Source organism: Marmota marmota, unplaced genomic scaffold, assembly GCF_001458135.2.
Source record: "Marmota marmota marmota unplaced genomic scaffold, marMar, whole genome shotgun sequence".
Lineage (NCBI taxonomy): Eukaryota > Metazoa > Chordata > Mammalia > Rodentia > Sciuridae > Marmota > Marmota marmota.
In genome coordinates this window covers 45,701,228-45,720,944 of record NW_025999990.1, presented here as the reverse complement: position 1 = coordinate 45,720,944, position 19,717 = coordinate 45,701,228, and the positions used below count along the sequence as shown (strand labels likewise).

The 19,717-nt window shown below is 33.9% G+C and overlaps 1 protein-coding gene across 2 annotated transcripts in view; it reads right to left on the bottom strand.

The window, feature by feature from the left end:
- Ndc80 (NDC80 kinetochore complex component) overlaps positions 1 to 19,717 on the bottom strand; it is a 39,152-nt gene that overhangs the window by 7,336 nt on the left and 12,099 nt on the right. For both annotated transcript variants that reach the window (XM_015482513.2, XM_015482515.2), the window contains 6 exons: positions 18,590 to 18,683; positions 17,131 to 17,237; positions 16,239 to 16,383; positions 13,237 to 13,442; positions 8,857 to 9,009; positions 6,479 to 6,568 (listed from right to left, as the gene is read on the bottom strand). In XM_015482513.2, coding sequence (XP_015337999.1) covers positions 6,479 to 6,568; positions 8,857 to 9,009; positions 13,237 to 13,442; positions 16,239 to 16,383; positions 17,131 to 17,237; positions 18,590 to 18,683 — 795 coding nt within the window. The remainder of the gene's footprint in view (positions 1 to 6,478; positions 6,569 to 8,856; positions 9,010 to 13,236; positions 13,443 to 16,238; positions 16,384 to 17,130; positions 17,238 to 18,589; positions 18,684 to 19,717) is intronic.

Sequence of the window (19,717 nt, the reverse complement as noted above, 5' to 3'; positions counted from 1 at the left end):
TATCTAGATTTTTTATATACTTTATATTTTATATACTTCATATATATGTAGCTTCCCATTTGTGTGTTCACTTTCTGAGATGTTAAGAGAATTTTTTAATATTAATTTTATTGCATAATACTTGCTACTTGGTTATAGTTATACATTCTTTTGAAAGAGTAATAAGGTAATCATATTTAATCTTTTTGAAACTTGACCTTGGAAATAAGTTGAAACCCAAACTGAAGAACTGTGTCTAAAGTTCATTTCCTGTTGATAACTGCTGATACCAGTTGATGGCTGTGATTAAAAGTTTTCTTCAGGTAGATCAAGAAAATATTTCCCACAGGAAACAGAAAAAAGAAAAATGTATAAAGAGCTGACAGGTTTTTTTGTTTTTTTTTTTTGAGATGATGACACATACAAGAATGAAATTTAAAAAAATATGTTTTTGGAAAAGCTTAATTTATTTGGCAAAAGATAAGGTAATGAAATAATTATACTTATTAAAGACAATCCCATCTACAGAATGTTCTTATTTTACATATGAGAGGAGTGGATTGGAAAGAATGCTTTTTGCTTGGGTTCACACAGTTAGCATAGGGTCAGAAATCAAAACCAGATGTTCAAACTCAAAAGATGTTTTCTAAATGTACACGTTATTTTTGAAGGGACTAACAAGTTAATAAGTGGTTTCGTTAAATTTACCTGCAATAAGACGAAAGGACATCCTAATAATTTCTCATGGCTGGTCAAAACCATGTTTACCAGTTTCTACTTTCCATATCAACTCTACAAAAGATATGTCAATTAAGCATTTTCCCCCTGATTATAAAAATAAATATATTCATTGAGGCAAAAAGAGAAAAAATTAAAGAAAAAAATATTTGGCATACTTTTTTAGTATTTTCCTCATTCATTTAATAAAGAGCTCAAGTTGTTGATAATCCAAGATACCATAATTACTTCAATTAGATGAGCTTCTCTTTTTAATCACTAACAGAAACCACCAATGTGGAATTCCATTACTTCCTGCCTCTAATCAACATAATTGTGTGAGAGTTTTCCTTCTTTTAAAATTTTTTTAATATTTTGGTACTGGTGATTGAACCCAGGAGTGCTTTACCACTGAGCTACATCCACAGACCTTTTTATGTTTTATTTTGAGACTGAGTCTTGCTAAATTGCTTAGGGCCTTGCTAAGTTGCTGAGGCTGGCCTCAAACTTACAATCTTCCTGTTTCAGCCTGCCAAGTCACTGAGATAACAGGTGTACACTGTTACACCCAGCTTTTCTTTCTTTCTCTGAATACTTTAAATGTGCATTCTTTTATTCCTAATATTTAAACTTTATCCTCATTCCCTTCAACTCCCTCTCACATCATTAAAACCAAACAATTCCCTTATCTGGCAAAACCAAACAAAACCACAAAAACCAAAAACCTTTTGAAAGAATTCCCCACGCAAAGACACTTCGCCAGGAGAATTCCAATTTTATTGCAAAAAGCAGTGTGCTTATATAGAACTAAGGGGGAGATGGTAGGGCTTAGATAAATGGCAGGCAACCCGTTTATTGGCAAGTTCTTTCAGATATCAGCTCCGGAGCCCAGGAATTAGTCATTGGGGCTAAGGTTCCCCGCCAGTGAGATTTGAAATTGGCGCCGGCGGGAGAGTTCACACGGGTGGGAACTTTTCGCGCCACTGTAGAAAAGAAGAAGGTAGGAAGAAGTCCTTAGGCGCCATGTTGGGGTTTTTCTCTGGGGTATGGCTGCCGTTTATACTTTTCCCAACACCTTTTCTACACATCTCTTTTCTTACTACTGTTCCAAATCCTTTCTTCAGATTCAAATATTGGTAGTACTGTAATGTAGAGTAATCCACAAAAGCAAATCTATTCATAATACTATATCTCCTTTTCTACTATCCACACCTCAACTCACAGTAATATGGTTTTTGGCTTGTTGGCTGCATGAAGCCATTTCTGCAAATGTCACTAGTAACTTCTTTCCTCCCCTCAACCCCTTCAATCCAGGCTGGTGGGTTGGTTGGGGATCAAACCCAGGTCCTGGAATGCTAAGCATGTCCTCTATCACTAAGCACACCCCTGGCTCTTCAGTAACATCTTAAATTCTAACGCCAATGGATACCTTTAAGATACTTAATTCTATTTGTCATTTTAGTACTAATTGTGGTTACTAATAGCTTCTTTTTAAAAAGCCCTTCCTTGGTTTCTAAGACCATGGAATCTCCTGATTTCATCTCTGTCTTGGAAGGTCCCTCTTCACATTCCTTTACGTTTCTTTTTCTATTCATAATTTGGATATAGATATTCTTCCAGGATTCTGATCCTGGCTGTAGTCTCACTTGCTCACTTGGGAGAGTGCTCTCTCACATCACATCTGGGAGATCTTTTGACTTTAACAACCTGCCTGTTAAAATATACATACATACACATACTGATTTTATACTTTGATGTCCCAGAGACCTGAAACTCAGCATATCCCAGACTGCAACTCTGTTCTGTACCTCTCTCTCATTAAATATCAAGGTAAAGAACAACATCACATGCCCATTTGCCAGATACAATGTACCTAGACATTCTTTATTTCACTTTTCTAGCCTTCACATCCAACTGTTCACTTCAGTACTGAATTCTGTTGTCTCCGCCTTCCAATTTCTTTTCTCCATCCTCACTGTAGTAACCTTGGTGTGGGTCCTTACCATTTATTGCACAGGATATAGTTTAGTCTCCTAAGTCTATGTTTCTGGCTCATGCACCTCATCTATTTTTTCAAAATGCCAAATGCGTAGGTGATTAGCACTCTTACTTAAAAATCTTCAATGGCCCCTATTGCCTATAGAATAAAAATCCTACCAGTAAGTAAGAACAAGTTAATAATAATTAGATTATTGTTTCCCCAGGCTTTTCTTTTATCACACTTAACACTCTTGTAATTTGTTAACAAGCTGTGTACTTTGGTTTCTGGGCCTTTAGTTAGGGCACACATGTAAATTTCTGTGTATCCACTGGTGAAGTCCTAGCTTAATTCAGTTACTGCATCTTTCAGAAAGACTCCTGTGCTTATCTTAGGGTAATACAAGAATACACAGCTTATTTACATTTCAAAAATGTTATGATAGAAGAAATTGTTTTCATGCCTGTCTTTTCAATCAAAATGGCAAGAGCTGTATTATAATCGTACTTACTACCAACACTAATTATAGTACCAGCCACAGAGACACTCAAGAAAATATTTGCTAATTAAATTTCAGTGGCAAATATTTAAGTTTACCTGTACATTTATATTTGTAAGAATATAAAACATAAAGAGAATCTTTTTTTTCCTTTTCTGATCCCTTAAATATCATTGTTGCTATTTAATTTATACATTCTAAGAAATATCACCTACATCCATGGCTTGTAAGTGTGATTGGTTTGACTTTCTTTTGTGATGTTTTTGTTGTGGTATACACTAGCCTTTAAGAATGAATTAGGTCTCTTTGTGCTTTTTAACAATTTACATGTCATGAAATCATCTGACCTTCAATAATTGAAAACAATGAACTTTTGTAAAAATCACCTGTTATTGAAATTTTTTGGAGAGCTAATTCTTTCTGTACTTTTGTTTCTGGTTACTTAACTATTTTGACGTTTTATTTTGAGTCAATTTTGAGATTTGTATTATTCATGCTGTAATTCAATTTGATAAAAAACAATTTTAAAGATAAGATTTTTATAGAATCCTTTTTATTTTATTTTTTTTTGCAATGCTGGGGATACAACCTAGGGCCTTGTGCATGCTAGGCAAGTGCTCTACCACTAAGCCACATCCTTAGCCCTTCCAGTAAGATTTTTGTTCACATGAATTACTCTGTAATTCAAATGAATTCCCACCATCTCTCTATAAACTGTCTACTTCTTACTTCACATTTTCCTTCTTTTACTTGAATAGTTTTGGCAATTATATGTAAATACTTTTCAGATTGATTAGCTTCATTATTCCAATTTATTAACTTCTGTATGATCTTTACTATTTCCAATTGCTATTTTATCCTATGCCATCTTATCTTGATTAGACTATTGTCAAACTGAAAAAAGGTTTAAGTCTTTAGTCTCATTAGCATCAGGTATTACTGATTACTTTCTTCTTAAAGTCTCCCATATTTTGGCTTCTACTACATATTCTCTTCTTCAAAATAACTCTCTAGCTATTTTGTCCACTTTTTCTAAGTATTTTTCTCCAGAATCTTTTGTTTTCTTTCTCGATCCCTTAAATGTCATTATTTCTCAGGATTCAATGTTCTGCTATTTTATTTATACATTCCAAGAAATATCACCCACATCCATGGATTCAGCTATCATATGTGTGCTAAAGACTATCAAAACTATTTTCAGCCCTGGTCTCTCTCATGCTCTGAATCTACTGCTTCAACTTTGCTCTCACTTTTCTTCCTCTAGGTAATACACTATAGTCCATTCAGTTGCCCATACCAGAAATCTGGAAGTCATTATAGAACTTCTTTTTCTCCAAGCTTGGTCATGAAATCCTTGGAATTTATTTACCTTCTTAACACTTCCTAAACACGTCCCCCCTTCCCTCTGTTTCTACTATGAATAGTTTGGTTTAATCTCTTAACATTTTCAGTTGCATCCTTTCTAAGCCACATTTTCCCATAACTTGAAGGGTTTTGCAAAAATGCAAATCTAATTAGCATAACTGCAGAAATGTCAGCCTTTTTCTCCAAGTGGGAGCCCTTGAAGGGTAGGTTTATTTTTAGAACACTAACATGAGACCTAGCCTATAGTAGGCATTTTATACTTTCTTTCCCCAAGATTTCCTGCTCAAAGTCTTTCAAGTTTCAAGTCATTCTGAAAGCTGTTTTAGTCATGAGGCCCCTATTGCTTGGAATTCATCTTTTGGAGGTTCTTCAGATTTAATAATGTCCATTCCAACAGAAAAAAGAAAATCAAACTGAAGCAGGTCAAAGAAAGACCTTGTCTCAAATAATCAGCACACCTTGTATATAGTCTAAACCTTCTTCCCATAGTCTAATATTTCATAAATCCCAAATTACTCAATAATGTTTCAAACTTGTTTTTTTGAGGAGTTTCAATCTTGTTTTTTAACTTTCTAATACAAAGTAATTCTTTTTTATTTTTTGGGTACCAGGCATTGAACTCAGGGCACCCAACCACTGAGCCACATTCCCAGTCCTATTTTTTTTTTTTTTTTAAATTCAATATTTATTTTTTGTTGTAGTTAGACACAATACCTAGATTTTATTTATTTATTTTTATGTGGTGCTGAGGATCGAACCCAGAGCTCTGCCTGTGCTAGGCAAGCGCTCTACCGTTGAACCACAATCCCAGCCCCCACAGTCCTATTTTTTGTATTTTATTTAGAGATAGGGTCTCACTGAGTTGTTTGACGCCTCGCTTTTTTGCTGAGTCTGGCTTTGAATTCCTCCTGTCTCGGTCTCCTGAGTCGCTGGGATTACAAGCTTGTGCCACTTGCGCTCAGCCAAAGTGAGTTGTTACAGAATTTTTAACATTAACATTAAAAAATGACTTTCTGTGGGTTATTAGAATAATTATTTGTGAACTACAATAAGTTTTGTTTCTTAGTGAGAAAAAAATAAACATATTTCTATTTAGAGAAAAGATAAGACTTCATTCTTATCCAGGAATCCTAGTCAGGACACAATAGTTCTTTTCTTTTTTGTGGTGCTGGGGATTGAACCCAGGGCGTTGTGAATGCAAGGCAAGCAAGCACTCTATCAACTGAGCTATATCCCCAGCCCACACAATAGTTCTTGAAGAGTTGAATTAACAACTAGGGGCTTCCTTTAATTGTTTGGTGTCATAAAAACACACTCTAGTGTGTTTGGGAAGTAACTTTTTAACTTTTCTCAATCAACTACTACAGCAATGTTTACTTTAAAGGTTATTGAATATAACAGCAGGTCTTTTTCAGGGATATAGGTGATTGGCTTGGAATTGTTTCATAATTATTTCAAGGATCTCAGAAGCAGGAACTTTCTGAAAACTAAATGGACTTCTATTAGCATTTAAGTTCTCCTGAACTTCCATGATCTAGAAAGAAATACTTGGCAAAAATAAACCTCTAAATCCATCACAGTTGGTTAGCCTCATCATGAATGACACATACATACTTTAAACATAGATACCTCAAATCCATTTTAGTTTTAAAAAAGAATATTATTTAAAGTAAAGAGGGAATTCTGTAGTTCTCTACACTCCCAAAGGGAATGAAATCTAGTTTCATATCACTATATCATAGTGATATAAGAAGCCTAGGATATTTAAATTACTTGATAAGTTACTTCAAATATTTCAGTCAAGTTTGTACCAACTTTCATTTTACAGAATTTTTAAATAAAACTTAATTCCTTGGCAACCAGAAACCACAAATCACATTTAATTTTAGGCTTTAAAAAAAAACCCTTATTTTTGCTTTAATCTAAGTTTCATTACTTACTTGTTCTAAAGTATCCTCCAAACCCATTTTTTTATTCAGAGCTTTATTAATTTCTTCTTCATTTTCATTCAGGAGTTCCTTGAGGGGTACCTATACAAAACATGAGAATGTGAGTGAAAGGTAATTACAAAATTTATTTTATGTGGAATATGTAAATTGTGATACAGGGATTGATTTCTATCATGGGGATTGAACCCAGGGCCTTGTGCATGCTGGGCAAACACTCTGCCACTGAACTACATCCTTTAAAAAATAATTTTGGAGACAGTGGATTGGTAAGTTGTCCAGGATGGTTTAGAACTTGCCATCCTCCTGCCTTGGCCTCTGACTAGCTAGATTATAAAGGTGTGTACCTGGCAAGCTATAATATTTTAAATTTAATACAACATTACTAAGAAAATAAAACTAATTTTTAATGTAATTTCTATACCTGTAGAATATAACCCGCTTTTGGTTTTTAATACTTGCAAAGTTCAAGAATTGTTCATCTATTCTGGAAATTCACTTCTATACATTTTGTAGGTACACTAGGTTTACTGCAGTAATCTTTCTTCTTATTTTTTTTTTGGTACTGGAGATTGAAACCAGGAATGCTTTACCATTTAGCTACATCCTTAGCCCTTTTTAGTTTTTGAGACAGTGTCTTGCTAAGTTGCTTAGGGCCTCTGTAAATTGCTGAGGTTGGCCTCATACTTGTGATTCTCCTGTCTCAGCCTCCTGAGCAGATGGGATTACAGGTGTGCTACACCATGCCCACCTTACTGCAGTAATTTTTTGAAAACAAATTATATGTAGGTTGTATTTTTATGCTATGTTCTCCAGATAGATCAATTTCTCTTACTCCTCTTTAGTTTTATCATTCTCAACTTGTTTTTTCTATGTTTATCTTCTGTCCTACAGATTTAATTTCAACACTATTTTGTTGCTTCTCATTATGTTTTTCTTTTATTGAGGTGAAACTCACATTTTAAGATGGTTAAACTGAAATAGGTTAAATTTAAGTGTGCAATTCAGTGGCATTTAGAAATTCTCAATGCTATGTAAATACATCCCTAGTTCTAAACATTTCATCATTCCAAAAGAAAAACTCATAGGCCGTTATGGTGGTTTTTAAAAATTTGGGGTAAATTTTTAAATAGCGGTGCTCTACCACTGAGCTATATTCCCAGGCATGTCAATTTTTTATTTTGAGGAAGGGGCTCACTAAATTGCTGAGGCTGATCTTGAAATTGCCATCTTCCGGCCTCAGTCTCTTGAGTAGAAGGAATTATAGGCATGTACTACTATATCTGGCTAAGTCTAACTTAACCCATTTCAGTCCACTAATAAACTAATCTCCAGGAAAGTAAAGATTTTATCTACGTATTTTACCTCTAGCGTGTAGCTGGTCTACAACATAATATATATTCAATTAATATTTGTTGAATAATTCTCAAAGGAAAAAGTGCATAGCTTTTAAATTTGACAATCTATTCAAAAAACTAAGTATCAGCACGGTACAATGACACACCCATATAATCCCAGCAGCTCAGGAGGCTGGGGCAGGAGGATCACGAGTTCAAAGCCAGACTCAGCAAAAGTGAGGCGCTAAGCAACTCAGTGAGACCCTGTCTCTAAATAAAATATAACACAGGGTTGGGGATATGGCTTCGTGGTTGAGTGCTCCTGAGTTCAATCCCCAATAACCCCCACACCCACAAAAAACAAACAAACAAAACAAAAAAACCCAAAAAACAAAAAAAGTATCATGAAAGAGGGCATTTTAAGGGGCCAATAAAATATTAAAATTTATGACTATGTAAGACATTGTGATAGAGCAAACTAAAAATTTTCTTCCCAAAATTATTTCCTTGGTCATATTGCAAAATTAGGCATAGATTTCTCATTGTTGACTGCTGGTATTCCTTAATGCATTATTACATCTTATGCTTTCACGTGTGTCCTTGTGCCTTTCACACACCATCCCATGAATTTCAGTTTTCAAGATTTCATTCCATGGTCACCATCTCTGTGGAGTTTTATTGCTACCTGGGAAGAACCAATCTTGTTATATCTTGTAAAGACTTCTAATAGAGCACATATTTGTCATTCATTCATTTATATCTTTCTCCCATGAGGGGACTAGGAGCAAAGGTTGTCATGCTTGTCTGTATAGTCTTGGTGTTTGTCTTGTATATAAATGAATTACTTACTGGATAGTTGAATAAATTAGCTAGAGAAGAAGAAAAGGTCTTATACTTTGAAGAGTTAGCTGTAACAAAGACAAGATTTCTACCACCAAGAAGAAAGAAGACCAAGAAGTTCTGTTTCTTTAGTCCTGGGATATGGACATATTTAAGTTTAAATTCTTACAGATAACAATCTCATAATTTACTTACATAAACTTGAGCCCTGTATTTGATGAGGCAGTTGGCACCAGCTTCAGGATTAAACTTAATTTCAAAGTCATAACCTTGGGAATTCTCAGCACTTTTAGGAATAAGTTTTAATTTTCTAGCCAGTTTGTGATATTCTGCTAATTGTGTTTCAATCTAAGGAAAGAACACAAAAAGAAATGTTAAAAATAAAGTAGCCCTATTTCATATGGTTTTCAACTGGCATTTCTGCAATTTTATACAAAATGTTATGACTATTTTTAGTAGTTTAGTGATTTAGTAACTTTTAGTAATAAGGGCGGCAACTTAAAAATACATAAAGGATGAAAGGTTTTATTCATACTAAATTTATAGAATAATTTTAAGCCTATAATTGATTGGTAAGTAGTATGTTACTATTCTTCCATTTACCTGATAAACAGTTTAGAATAAGTGTCCATGTTCAGGTTTTAACTAACATTTACTTTTTCAAATGTTAGACAGAGAAATTGTAAAACATAAATAAAAACCTTAGTTTTGTCAATGTACAAATTAAAACATTTCATTTATTCAAAATAAGTGAAATTTAATTATTTAAGGTTCAAAATGCTATCTTAATTTTATTGATAAAAGTATTTTAGTAACGTATGTCACATTTCCTGTCCTCCCTCTTTCCATTGGGGCTTTGTTTAAATTATGTTATCAGAAAGGTTTCCCTTCTAATGTAGCCCCCGTGGTTTTTTTCTCAAACCTCATTTTTCTTTTTTTCTATAGCAATCATCACTAACTGACAAAATAAATCGTTCACTTTCACTGCTGGAATGTAATCACCATGAAAACAGCTGTATCTACTGTATCTACAACAATGCCTGGCATACAGTAGATGCTTACTATTTGATTGAATAAATAAATTTGCAGATTCCAGGCAACTTATTTTTATAGTGCTTTCTCCATTTAATATGTACTTAGTTTCTAATAACTATTATATATTCATAAAGTTTGAGTAAAGAAATGCAATGGCAAAGCATTTTTAATTTCAAAAAAAGCATTAGATCTCAAAGCAATACTACTTGTATATTAAGATTTTTCTAATAATCAATTAGGAAATCATTTCTATTACTTTACTAAAATATAGTAGCTCTCTTGGAATCATTAAAGTATGTAGTTCTATTTGTCCTTATGCTAAATAATGCTGGGAATAGTTTCTTCTGTTCTTTTCTTTTAAATCTAATGAAATTAGCTTCCAAAAGCTCGTATGCTTTATTGTACCTAACTGCAAGGAGAGCAAATATGTGGCACATGTGTCTTTAGTTTCTCTTTCCTATATCAATTCACACAGCAAAAATTTATCACACTCTTTCCTGATGAATATAGATTTAGTACAATGTCCATCTCAACTCCAGAAGGCTAATACCAGAGCTGAGATGTGGAACAAAAATTAGTCCTGGGGTAGGATGATAAATGAATGAAATGTTTATACTGATCTTTTGTGTGTACTGCCACCATCCTTTAATATCCCTCTTAACTAATTCTGAGGGACCCACTGCTCTAAGTTTTGTTTTCACTGTCCATGGCCTTGCTCTGGCTCATCCTCAGTCCACTGCTTTCCCACTTCCTCAATTTTTTTTCTCCATTCAGCTTGGTCATCCAACTACTAATTATAGTTTATTAAACTTAGATTTCACCTAGTTCAGAAATTCATAACTTCCCTTTATTGTACAGTGCTGGTGAGATAAGGTATAGTGAAGTAATTAATTTCAGATACACTGATTAAGTCTAACCATGTTTAATTTCCTGAAGAAGCAAATGGAGACTATGGGAGGTTAGATGACATGATGGGGTCACATAGGTGGATAGTGGCAAACCCAGGGCCAAACCCGAGGTTTATGAAATTCTAGGCTAGGTTTGAAGACTTTGTCTGGCCACCAGAGGCCATCTCCCTTTCCTTCCCGTGGTTGGGATTGAACCCACGGCCTCACATATGGTAAGCATTCTACCACTGAGCTACAATTCCAACCCCTATTTCCTATAAATTTCCCTTTTTCTCCTTGATACACAAGCGGAGAGTTTACCTAGCAATGTCAGGAAGATGAAGAAAAACAGATGGCCAAGGAAAGAGCAGAATTATGTAAAACAGGGTAAAGAAAGGAGGTAAAGCTTTGTTAATATTGAACTGTCCATTTCATATTGAGATTCTTATATGTTGGTGTGTAAAATTCACTTTCAATAAATCAGTTAAAATCTGAATGTTCAAGAAATTATCTGCAGGCTGGGGATGTAGCTCAGTGATAAAGCCCTTGAGAGGCACTGGGTTTGAACCTCACCACTGCAAATAATAAAACAAAACCAAAACAAAAACCAAATCTCTTTGATTACGTCTATAATGCAGTTTATAAATGTGATCAGGAATAGAAACTAGTGTTGCCCCCTTAGTGAAAAAAACTAAGCTGCTCTGCTTTAACAATTTTTTTCATGTGATAAATGTGTAATAAATACTGTACTAAATGGGCTGGAGTTGTAGCCCAATGGTGGAGTGCTTGCTTCGTACATATGAGGTACTGGATTCGATCCTCAGCACCACATATAAATAAATAAACAAAATGAAGATATTGTATTCAACTATAACTAAAAAAATAATAAAAAAACTGTAATAAGGAAAGTACTGGAGGTAATAAGATAAAAAAAATCATTATTTTGGAACAAAAATCAGATGTTAATCAGATTTTCAAACTACATCTACCAATAAGCAAACATCATAAATGAAAATGAAAGAATGAAGAACTTTAAAGCAAAAATGTAAGTCTGAAACTCTCTACTCTCTATTTTTCTCCATTAAATAAGAAAAACACTTTAAACCCTTTAAAAAAAAAAAAGATAACTGGAACTAATTAATAGGCTACAAGTAAGAGTAAAGAATGCACGGAAATTAAGTATGGCAGGATAATGAAGATTGCCTACAAAAATAAGACTAACCTTTCATTATCTAGAAATTCATATGGTCAGAAAGTCTACTTTATCGACAATGTTGGCTAAATTATTAAAGTATTATCTATAAAACTAAGCTTAGGCTAAGTAATTTGGTTCTTTTATGCTGAAGTCTAAACCCATATATACAAATAGTTTATTATGTCCTGGATGCCGCATATAAACAATACGTCTATCCTCATTCCTGACTTATTTCTTATTTCTCTTCTATTCCCAAGTAAGTGGTACTACTACTCACCTAACTGTGCAAGCTAGACACATGGCTGCTCCCCCTCTCTTTCATCTATCTCATTTACTGTACCTCCTAAGTAGCTAGAATCCACCCACTTCTTAGAATCCCTATTAGCATTACCTAAATTTAGCTTGTAATTTCTCCCTAGATTACTGCTTCAGATCCTTATTTAACTGTTTTGCTCCCTTCCAACACATTTTTCACATTGCCAAAAATAACATCTTTCTGAAGAGGTGATCACACCTGTTTATAATTTTTAAGTTCTGAGAGTTTTCAGGATAATGACTGAACTTATAAACCACAAGAAAAGCTTGTACATTAGGCTGCTTAGTCTGAGCCTTCCCATATATTCCTTTTTTGCTAATTCATGCAAAAAAGAGTTGCCATGTTAATTCTTTCTTATACTTCCTAATTCAATTTGAAGTGTTATCTCTTAAAGGAAGCCTTTTCTAAAAACCTTCTCATCCATTTCCCCACATCATGCACACTAAATCTGGGTTAGGTATACTACATGCTTCCTTAGCACCTTGTGCAAATATCTATTAGAATTTGATCTCAATAGAAAATATAAGGAGGTTCCTTTCTTCCTTTTTGGCAGTACTGCACTGGGGATTGAGCCCAGGGGAACCCTACCAGTCATCTTTATTTTCTGTTTTGGAACACTGTCTTGCCAAGTTGTTGAGGCTGGACTCAAACTTGTGTTATCTCTGCCTCAGCCTTCTGAGAGGCTGGGGTTATGGGCATTTGCCACTCTGCTGGGCTAGGTCAGATGTTTCTTGATGGAAGAGTCTTTGCATTTTTATCTTTATTTCCCCTATGCTCAGCAGAGTAAGTGGCACACAGTGGCTGTTACAGAAATGTATGAAGAGTGAATAGGTAAATGAAGAGGGATTCATTTCCTCCTCTACAGATGGGATTTATGAAAATTATTTCATGGTCTTAAGAGATATTTTTTTGTTTATTTCTTCGTTCACTGTTATAAAATACAGTATACCTTAAATATGACTGTGAGAAAGTGTTACTGAATTGACATAAAAGTAATGAGTATTTTAGTCATGCTAAATGTCAATGTTAGACAATTTTACCTCTTTAGCCAATTTAGTCTACCCACCAAGTTCTTCTTAATTGGAATAGACCTTTAAAAAGGTCAACAATAATGAGTTGCCACTGAAAATGGTACGACTTACCGCCTCTTTGCCTCTGGCATACTTTAACTCTTCATTCCATAACTGCTGTTGTTCAGCTTCCAGTTCCTTGGTTAATTTATTAATGGTCTGCTGCAATTCGTTTTTTTCATGATTTATTCTCTCTATGTCTGCAACTGAGTACTTCTGGTTATCAACAATATTCAGTAGACGTGCATTCTCCTGTTTTATTGTTTCACATTCTAGTTCTGAATTGGAAAAAAACAAACTTTTAACTTCTTCAATTCCTACAAAAAAACTGATGCCATTATTTAACAGGACCGATGTCTAACTATCCAAGTTGTATACATATATATTTCTTCCTTCTTTTGGCTAATTTAGGTCTCTTGCTAATAACATTCTTGGAAATAATACAGTTAACGTTCTATGTTAGTATTTTATTTCTCTATTGTTTTACTATGGTTTTCAGAAAGTAGTATATGAAAAAATTGTAACCTAATACATAATAATTACAATTAAGAATATTTGTACTTAAGAGGGGTAAGAGGGCTAGTCTGTTTCTGTTAATGTTCATTTAAATGCTTTTAATAGATGACTTTTTAAAAAAAATAAACTTTAGGTTTTTATTTTTAAAAATATTTAGTTGTTAGTGGACCTTTATTTTTTATTTATTTGTATGCAGTGTTGAGAACCAGACCCAGTACCTCACACATGCTAGGCAAGCGCTCTATCACAGAGCCACAACTCCAGGCACAATAGATGACTCTTCGAATAGCCAGAAAAACCACATCCACAAATATAAAAACTTTATTTCATTAAAATAAAGTTTTTAGGGCTAGGGTTGTGGCTCAGTGGTAGTGCGCTTGCTTAGCCTACCATGTGTGAGGCACTGGGTTTGATTCTCAGCACTGCATATAAATAAATTAAACCCAGAGGTGTTTAACCACTTACTCATATCCCCAGTTCTTTTTCTTTTTTAAGACAGGGTCTTGCTAAGTTCTTGCTAAGTTGCAGGGCTGTGCTAAGTTGCTAAAGCTAGTTTTGAACTTGTGATCTTCCTGCCTCAGCCTCCTGAGCTGTTGGGATTACATAGCCCAAGCCCAATATTTGGGAAGCTCCTCATCTGAACTTAAAATAAATTAATGTTGGTTTAGGTAAAACTTTATGCATTTATCACAAATACCTGTTCAAAAATATGTTTAGAGTTTAAATATATCTTTTACAGTCTTGGCTGCTAATGGCTTTAAATAATCAAGAAAGTTAAAATACTCCCAAGAATTAAGACATCTTAGGTTAATCGTTACAAAATTAATCTCTCAAACTAAACCACTTTGAAATGATAAATGATAGCTGAAGTATTACTCTCTTATCTATTCAGTTTGCAACTATTGGGAAAAAATTTTCAGAAGTAGGAAATATGACAATTCTCTTAATTATATGCTAATAAGGAACATACTGTATTAATGTTAGAAAGTATTGACTTAATTACATTACAAACATTGTTAGAATAATAAATTAGTCTATGGTTCCTTGTCATGATGGAGAACAAACAAAGGATAGTGACTAGGAGCCAAGTGTAAAATGGTTAGTTTGTTTAGAGCAAATTAAACATACAAAATCACAGTCATTTGGAAAAAAACAAAACTGATTTAGCAAATACTTGGGATAATTACAAGACTTGATTTGACAGATGATCAATACTCCATAGACTGAGTTAAATCAAAATTCCTGAGGATTATCTATATAATTCCTGCATGGTACAGACTCAACTTATAAAGTCCTAAAATAAAATACAAGAAGGCCAATTCCTGAGAAAGTAAATAGGATAATTTGTTCATGTATTTACTTTTGAACTGTAGCCCAACAGTTTTGTGATTTGTAGATATCTTCCTTTGCTCTCCTTCTAGATGCTATCAAATACGTGTGCCACAGTATTTGCCAATTTTACAATTAAGATGGATATGTTTATGAAAACAAGGATAGGAAGACTCAGGATACAAACAAGGTTTCTTTAGTTGTGCTTTTGCTTCTTGAGAATTGTAGTACTTCCATCTTTTCATCTTATTTTCAGATTTAGCTGCTGAGCTGCTTTTATTTGTAGCAATGGAGAGTAAGACAGAGCACACTGAAACAGGCAGAGATCAAGAATCTGGCTTATTAATTACAAAGCAGAAGAGAATAAATATGGAATAACACACACACACACACACACACACATTCTCATATCAGGCAGCATGTGTTCTTAGGGTAGGTCCCTGTTGACTTCAGAGAGCTTGTGCTTGAAAAAGTGGAGGAGGTTGAATGATGGTGACACAAATATATGAAGTCCTAATCTCTGGAACTTGTACACAGTACTTTATTTGGAAAAGGAGTTTTGCAGATGTGATTAAGAATACTGGGACAAGCAGATAGCCCTGGATTACGCAGGTGGGCTTTAAATATCACAACCATCCTTCTAAGGTCAAAGCAGAGGGAGACTTCACATAGAAGAAAACTGAACATAGTGGCACAAGCATTTAATCCCAGTTCCTTAAGAGGCTGAGGTAGGAGGATAGCAAGTTTAAGGCCAGCCTAGGTAACCTGGCAAGACTCCATCTCATCATCTTAAAAAAAAAAAAAAAAAAGACACACAGGGAAGGCAATATAAAGATGAAGGACAGGGAAGACAATATAAAGATGAAGGCAGAGAATCAGAGAATGTAGTGATGTAGATACAAGCTTGGGAACACTGTCCAACACCAAAAGCTGGAGGAGGCAAAGAACAGATTCACCCTAAGTCCTTGGGGGGAGTGTAGTGCTATTGGTTTTTGGACATACAATACCTGTAACTACGATAGACTGAGTAAGTTTTTTTTTTTGTTTTAAACTACCAAGTTTGTAGTAATTTGTTAAAGCAGCTTCAGAAAACAGAAAAGGCATTGGAAACTTGGTAACCAGCTATAAAAATTTACCATAGAAGCAAAATAGATATAGATAACATAGGTCTTGGCATATATGGGACAATGCCCATCTGAATGATCTCTTTCAGCATTAGCTGTGCTTACCTACTCTAGCAATTTCTTCATCAAGACCACTTAATTTCTGGTCCAGAATGGCTGAATGAGACTCCAAATTGCTCATGTATGCCTGATATTTCTGAACATCTGCTTGTAAGGAAGTTTTCAACTTCCTTAATGACTCTAGACGGTTCTTTAAGAGAAAAGAATATTAAATTAGTTATTCTCATCAATAATCATTCCATACTTCATTTTAAAAGAAAACAATGTTATTAAATTCATCTTAGAGAAAGTTTAATTAGCATTCCCTTTCATTTTAGGAGGAATCAAATGAAAGAGCACTATATTATTATTACCTATATAAAGACATGGACTTTTCAATAAGTCAGTTTAGAATAGGAAAAATCAAAACAAAAAATCCCCACAAGGGGCAAAGAGAAAAAAACCACAATCATTTAAAATTGTTTATTTTACAGAACAGCCTGGGTGCTTCATTAGTAATACACAAAATAAAATTAAGATATCAGTATTTTAATTTAGTCTTTAGAAAACACTTAGCATAATATGTAAGTCAGATATATCACTATTCCTTTTTTTACTAACTATAAAACTCAGGGCTTCTTGTTAATAGTGCTCTTTGGAGATATATACCATGGGGACTTTATTCAAAAGCTATTTCTGGTCTTATGTAAAAAGGTAGAAATCTTTCATCATATTCTGAACACCATTAGTCAAAGACTGATAGATCCCAAGGGAAAACAAAACTCCATAGATACCAAACATGTTTTCAATGGAAATTTATTCTATGTAATATTTAACTTTTAAGAAGCTTACTTTGTTAGCTCATTCAAAAAATTTTTGATAAAAACAGCCAGTATTCTCTAAGGAGACCAAGAATCTATAAGAGCTCTCAAGGTAGTACATAAACACATTTACTAACCGGCTCTTTTTCTCTCTCTTGTTCCAATCTTGCAATCTGTTCATTCAATGCTTTGTTTTTCGCTGCTAATGATTCCAGCTTGGAAGCATCTACATTATATAAATCCTCTGGAGACAAAACCAAAAAAAACTTCATAAGACTCAGTCCACAATATTTTTTGCCTTCTATCTCTCTGGTCAAATCACAAAGTTTTGCCCAGGCTGGCCTTAAACTTATAATCCTCCTGCTTCAGCCTCTGGGTAGCTCCACTGGACAAGTTGTAGATGAACACAATATCTTTATTTTATTTATTTTAATGTGGGTACTGAGGATCGAACCCAGTACCTCACACATGCTATGCAAGTGCTCTACCACAATCCCAGCCCTGCACTGTAACTTTCTATTCCCCTTACCCTACTTGATTTTTCTCCACAGCACTAATCACTGCTTGATTTATTGTTGTTCATTTATTACTATCCCTTTCTATTAGAATGTAAGTTTACAGGGGCAAGGATTCTTTTAATCTCATATTTATTACTGTATCCCCAGTGTCTAAATGATGCTTAACACATACTAGATATACAACAAAAATTTGAATGGGTAAATGAATTAATTTATATGCTTAATTACATACAGAAATATAAAGTAACTCACTAGATGCTTTCTGTATTAGATTACTAGGAACTTTCCTCTCTTAAAAAAAAAAAGTGTCATTTATCTTGCTTTCTTTCTCATGTGGTAAAGCTGAAATTGACCTGGTTACTCTTCAGGAATGTCCATTCCCAGCAGAACATAAGGGAATTTTTTTTACATTTCATGCCATGAGTGGCGAGGTGATATTCTCCTGTTTTGATCGACTCAATTGTTTTTGAAGAAACAGCTTCACATATCTATTTTACCTTTCTCTGACATTTTATATACAAGGTAATTCTAACTTAAGGAACAATATAAAATAATGTCCCTGGATCATTTTAGAGTTAGCCACTAAATATTGGGATGTCACCAGATTATACTGAATACAAAAATATTTCTTTATTTAGAAATACAATGATCTGTTAACTTTCTGCGAATTTAAAAAGAGACTTTAGGTCTTTTGACTAATTGGTGCTTTAAGTTTTCAAATAATAAAGCAAGGACATAAGAGGGATACTATCTCCTTAGAGAAATAACATTTATTAATTACTTTCAATGCTGCTGGTCGTGTTTGGTATTATACTGCCATCTAATCCTGCAAAGCTTTGTCAGAGTGATTAAGTTTTTTGTTGAGTTCACAGTCGCTAAGCGACTTTAGGACTGACATCAACACCAGTATTCTGTACTCCACTACTACTTTTCTCCATCAAAGAAAAAAATCTGCAGGCATCTGTATGCATTTAAAGTACAGAGCTCTTATGAACATTAGATATGGCAAAATAAATTACCATACCAAGAGCAGAGGTAAATGACTGAAGGCAAGCATACTGGGTATGAGAACACTTACTCAGCTTTGACTGCAACTCTGCATTCATCTCTTCAAAGCTGTCAGCACCAGTCATGAAACTCTCATAGCATTTTATGGTGTAGTCCAAAAATAACTGGTTGGGTAAAGCAGATTTTAAAAACAAAGTCATGATTCTGTTAGTTTGTTCCACATTTCTAAGTGAAAATTTATTTTGAATAAAAAAGAAGTCAGAAACACTAAGTAGTTATATAAATTTGTATGATTAAGAGACAGAAACCTATACGCTGTACATACTCAGCATACTACTTCTAAATGTAATATTAGATTACTAGGAACTTTCCTCTCTTAAAAAAAAAAATGTGTCATTTATCTTGCTTCCTTTCTCATGTGGTAAAGCTGAAATTGACCTGGTTACTCTTCAGGAATGTACATCCGCAGCAGAACATAAGGGAATTTTTTTTATATTTCATGTCATGAGTGGCTAGGTATAAATAAGAGGTATAAATATGTATTTCCTATTTTAAAAATATCTTCAGAATTTCAAGCTCAAAAAAAACAAGGAAACTTGCTATAATTACATTGCAACTTCCAGCTCAAAAACAGCCTGGTAAATAGAGATCTAAACAGTAGAGCATCAAAATTCTGAATATTTATCCAAGAGAAAGTAACACTCTATTTTGCAGTCATTGGGTATTTTGGTTCCTGAGAATGAGTATTTTTATTAGAAGGCAAAGCAATTCCCTTTGTGCTAATTCTTTGCTTACAAGCAACTTTCTCATTACTTGGTTGATATGGAAGGAGTACCTTAAATAGGCAGTACAAGTATTCCTATAACTGGACAGACTTACCACTGATGGTAAAATAATATATTTTTATTCTACTTCAAATCAGTCTCGTGATTTTTCATAATAGTGAATCAGTTTCCCTAAGCTTGTTCCAATTTTTATCTTACAGATTAAAAAAAAAAAATGAGTTTACAGACCCACAAAGCTGAGGATCAGAATCTGGTGAATTTAATACAGTGAAAACTCTTTATAATTAAAAATAGCACTTTATAGATTCCAAAGTGTTTCTCTATATTTAATCATTTGAAATAATAGCTCCGATGGCAAGAATAACTTTTAATGGTTTTAAACCTTTTGGATGAATGTCAAGAAATTTAACAGT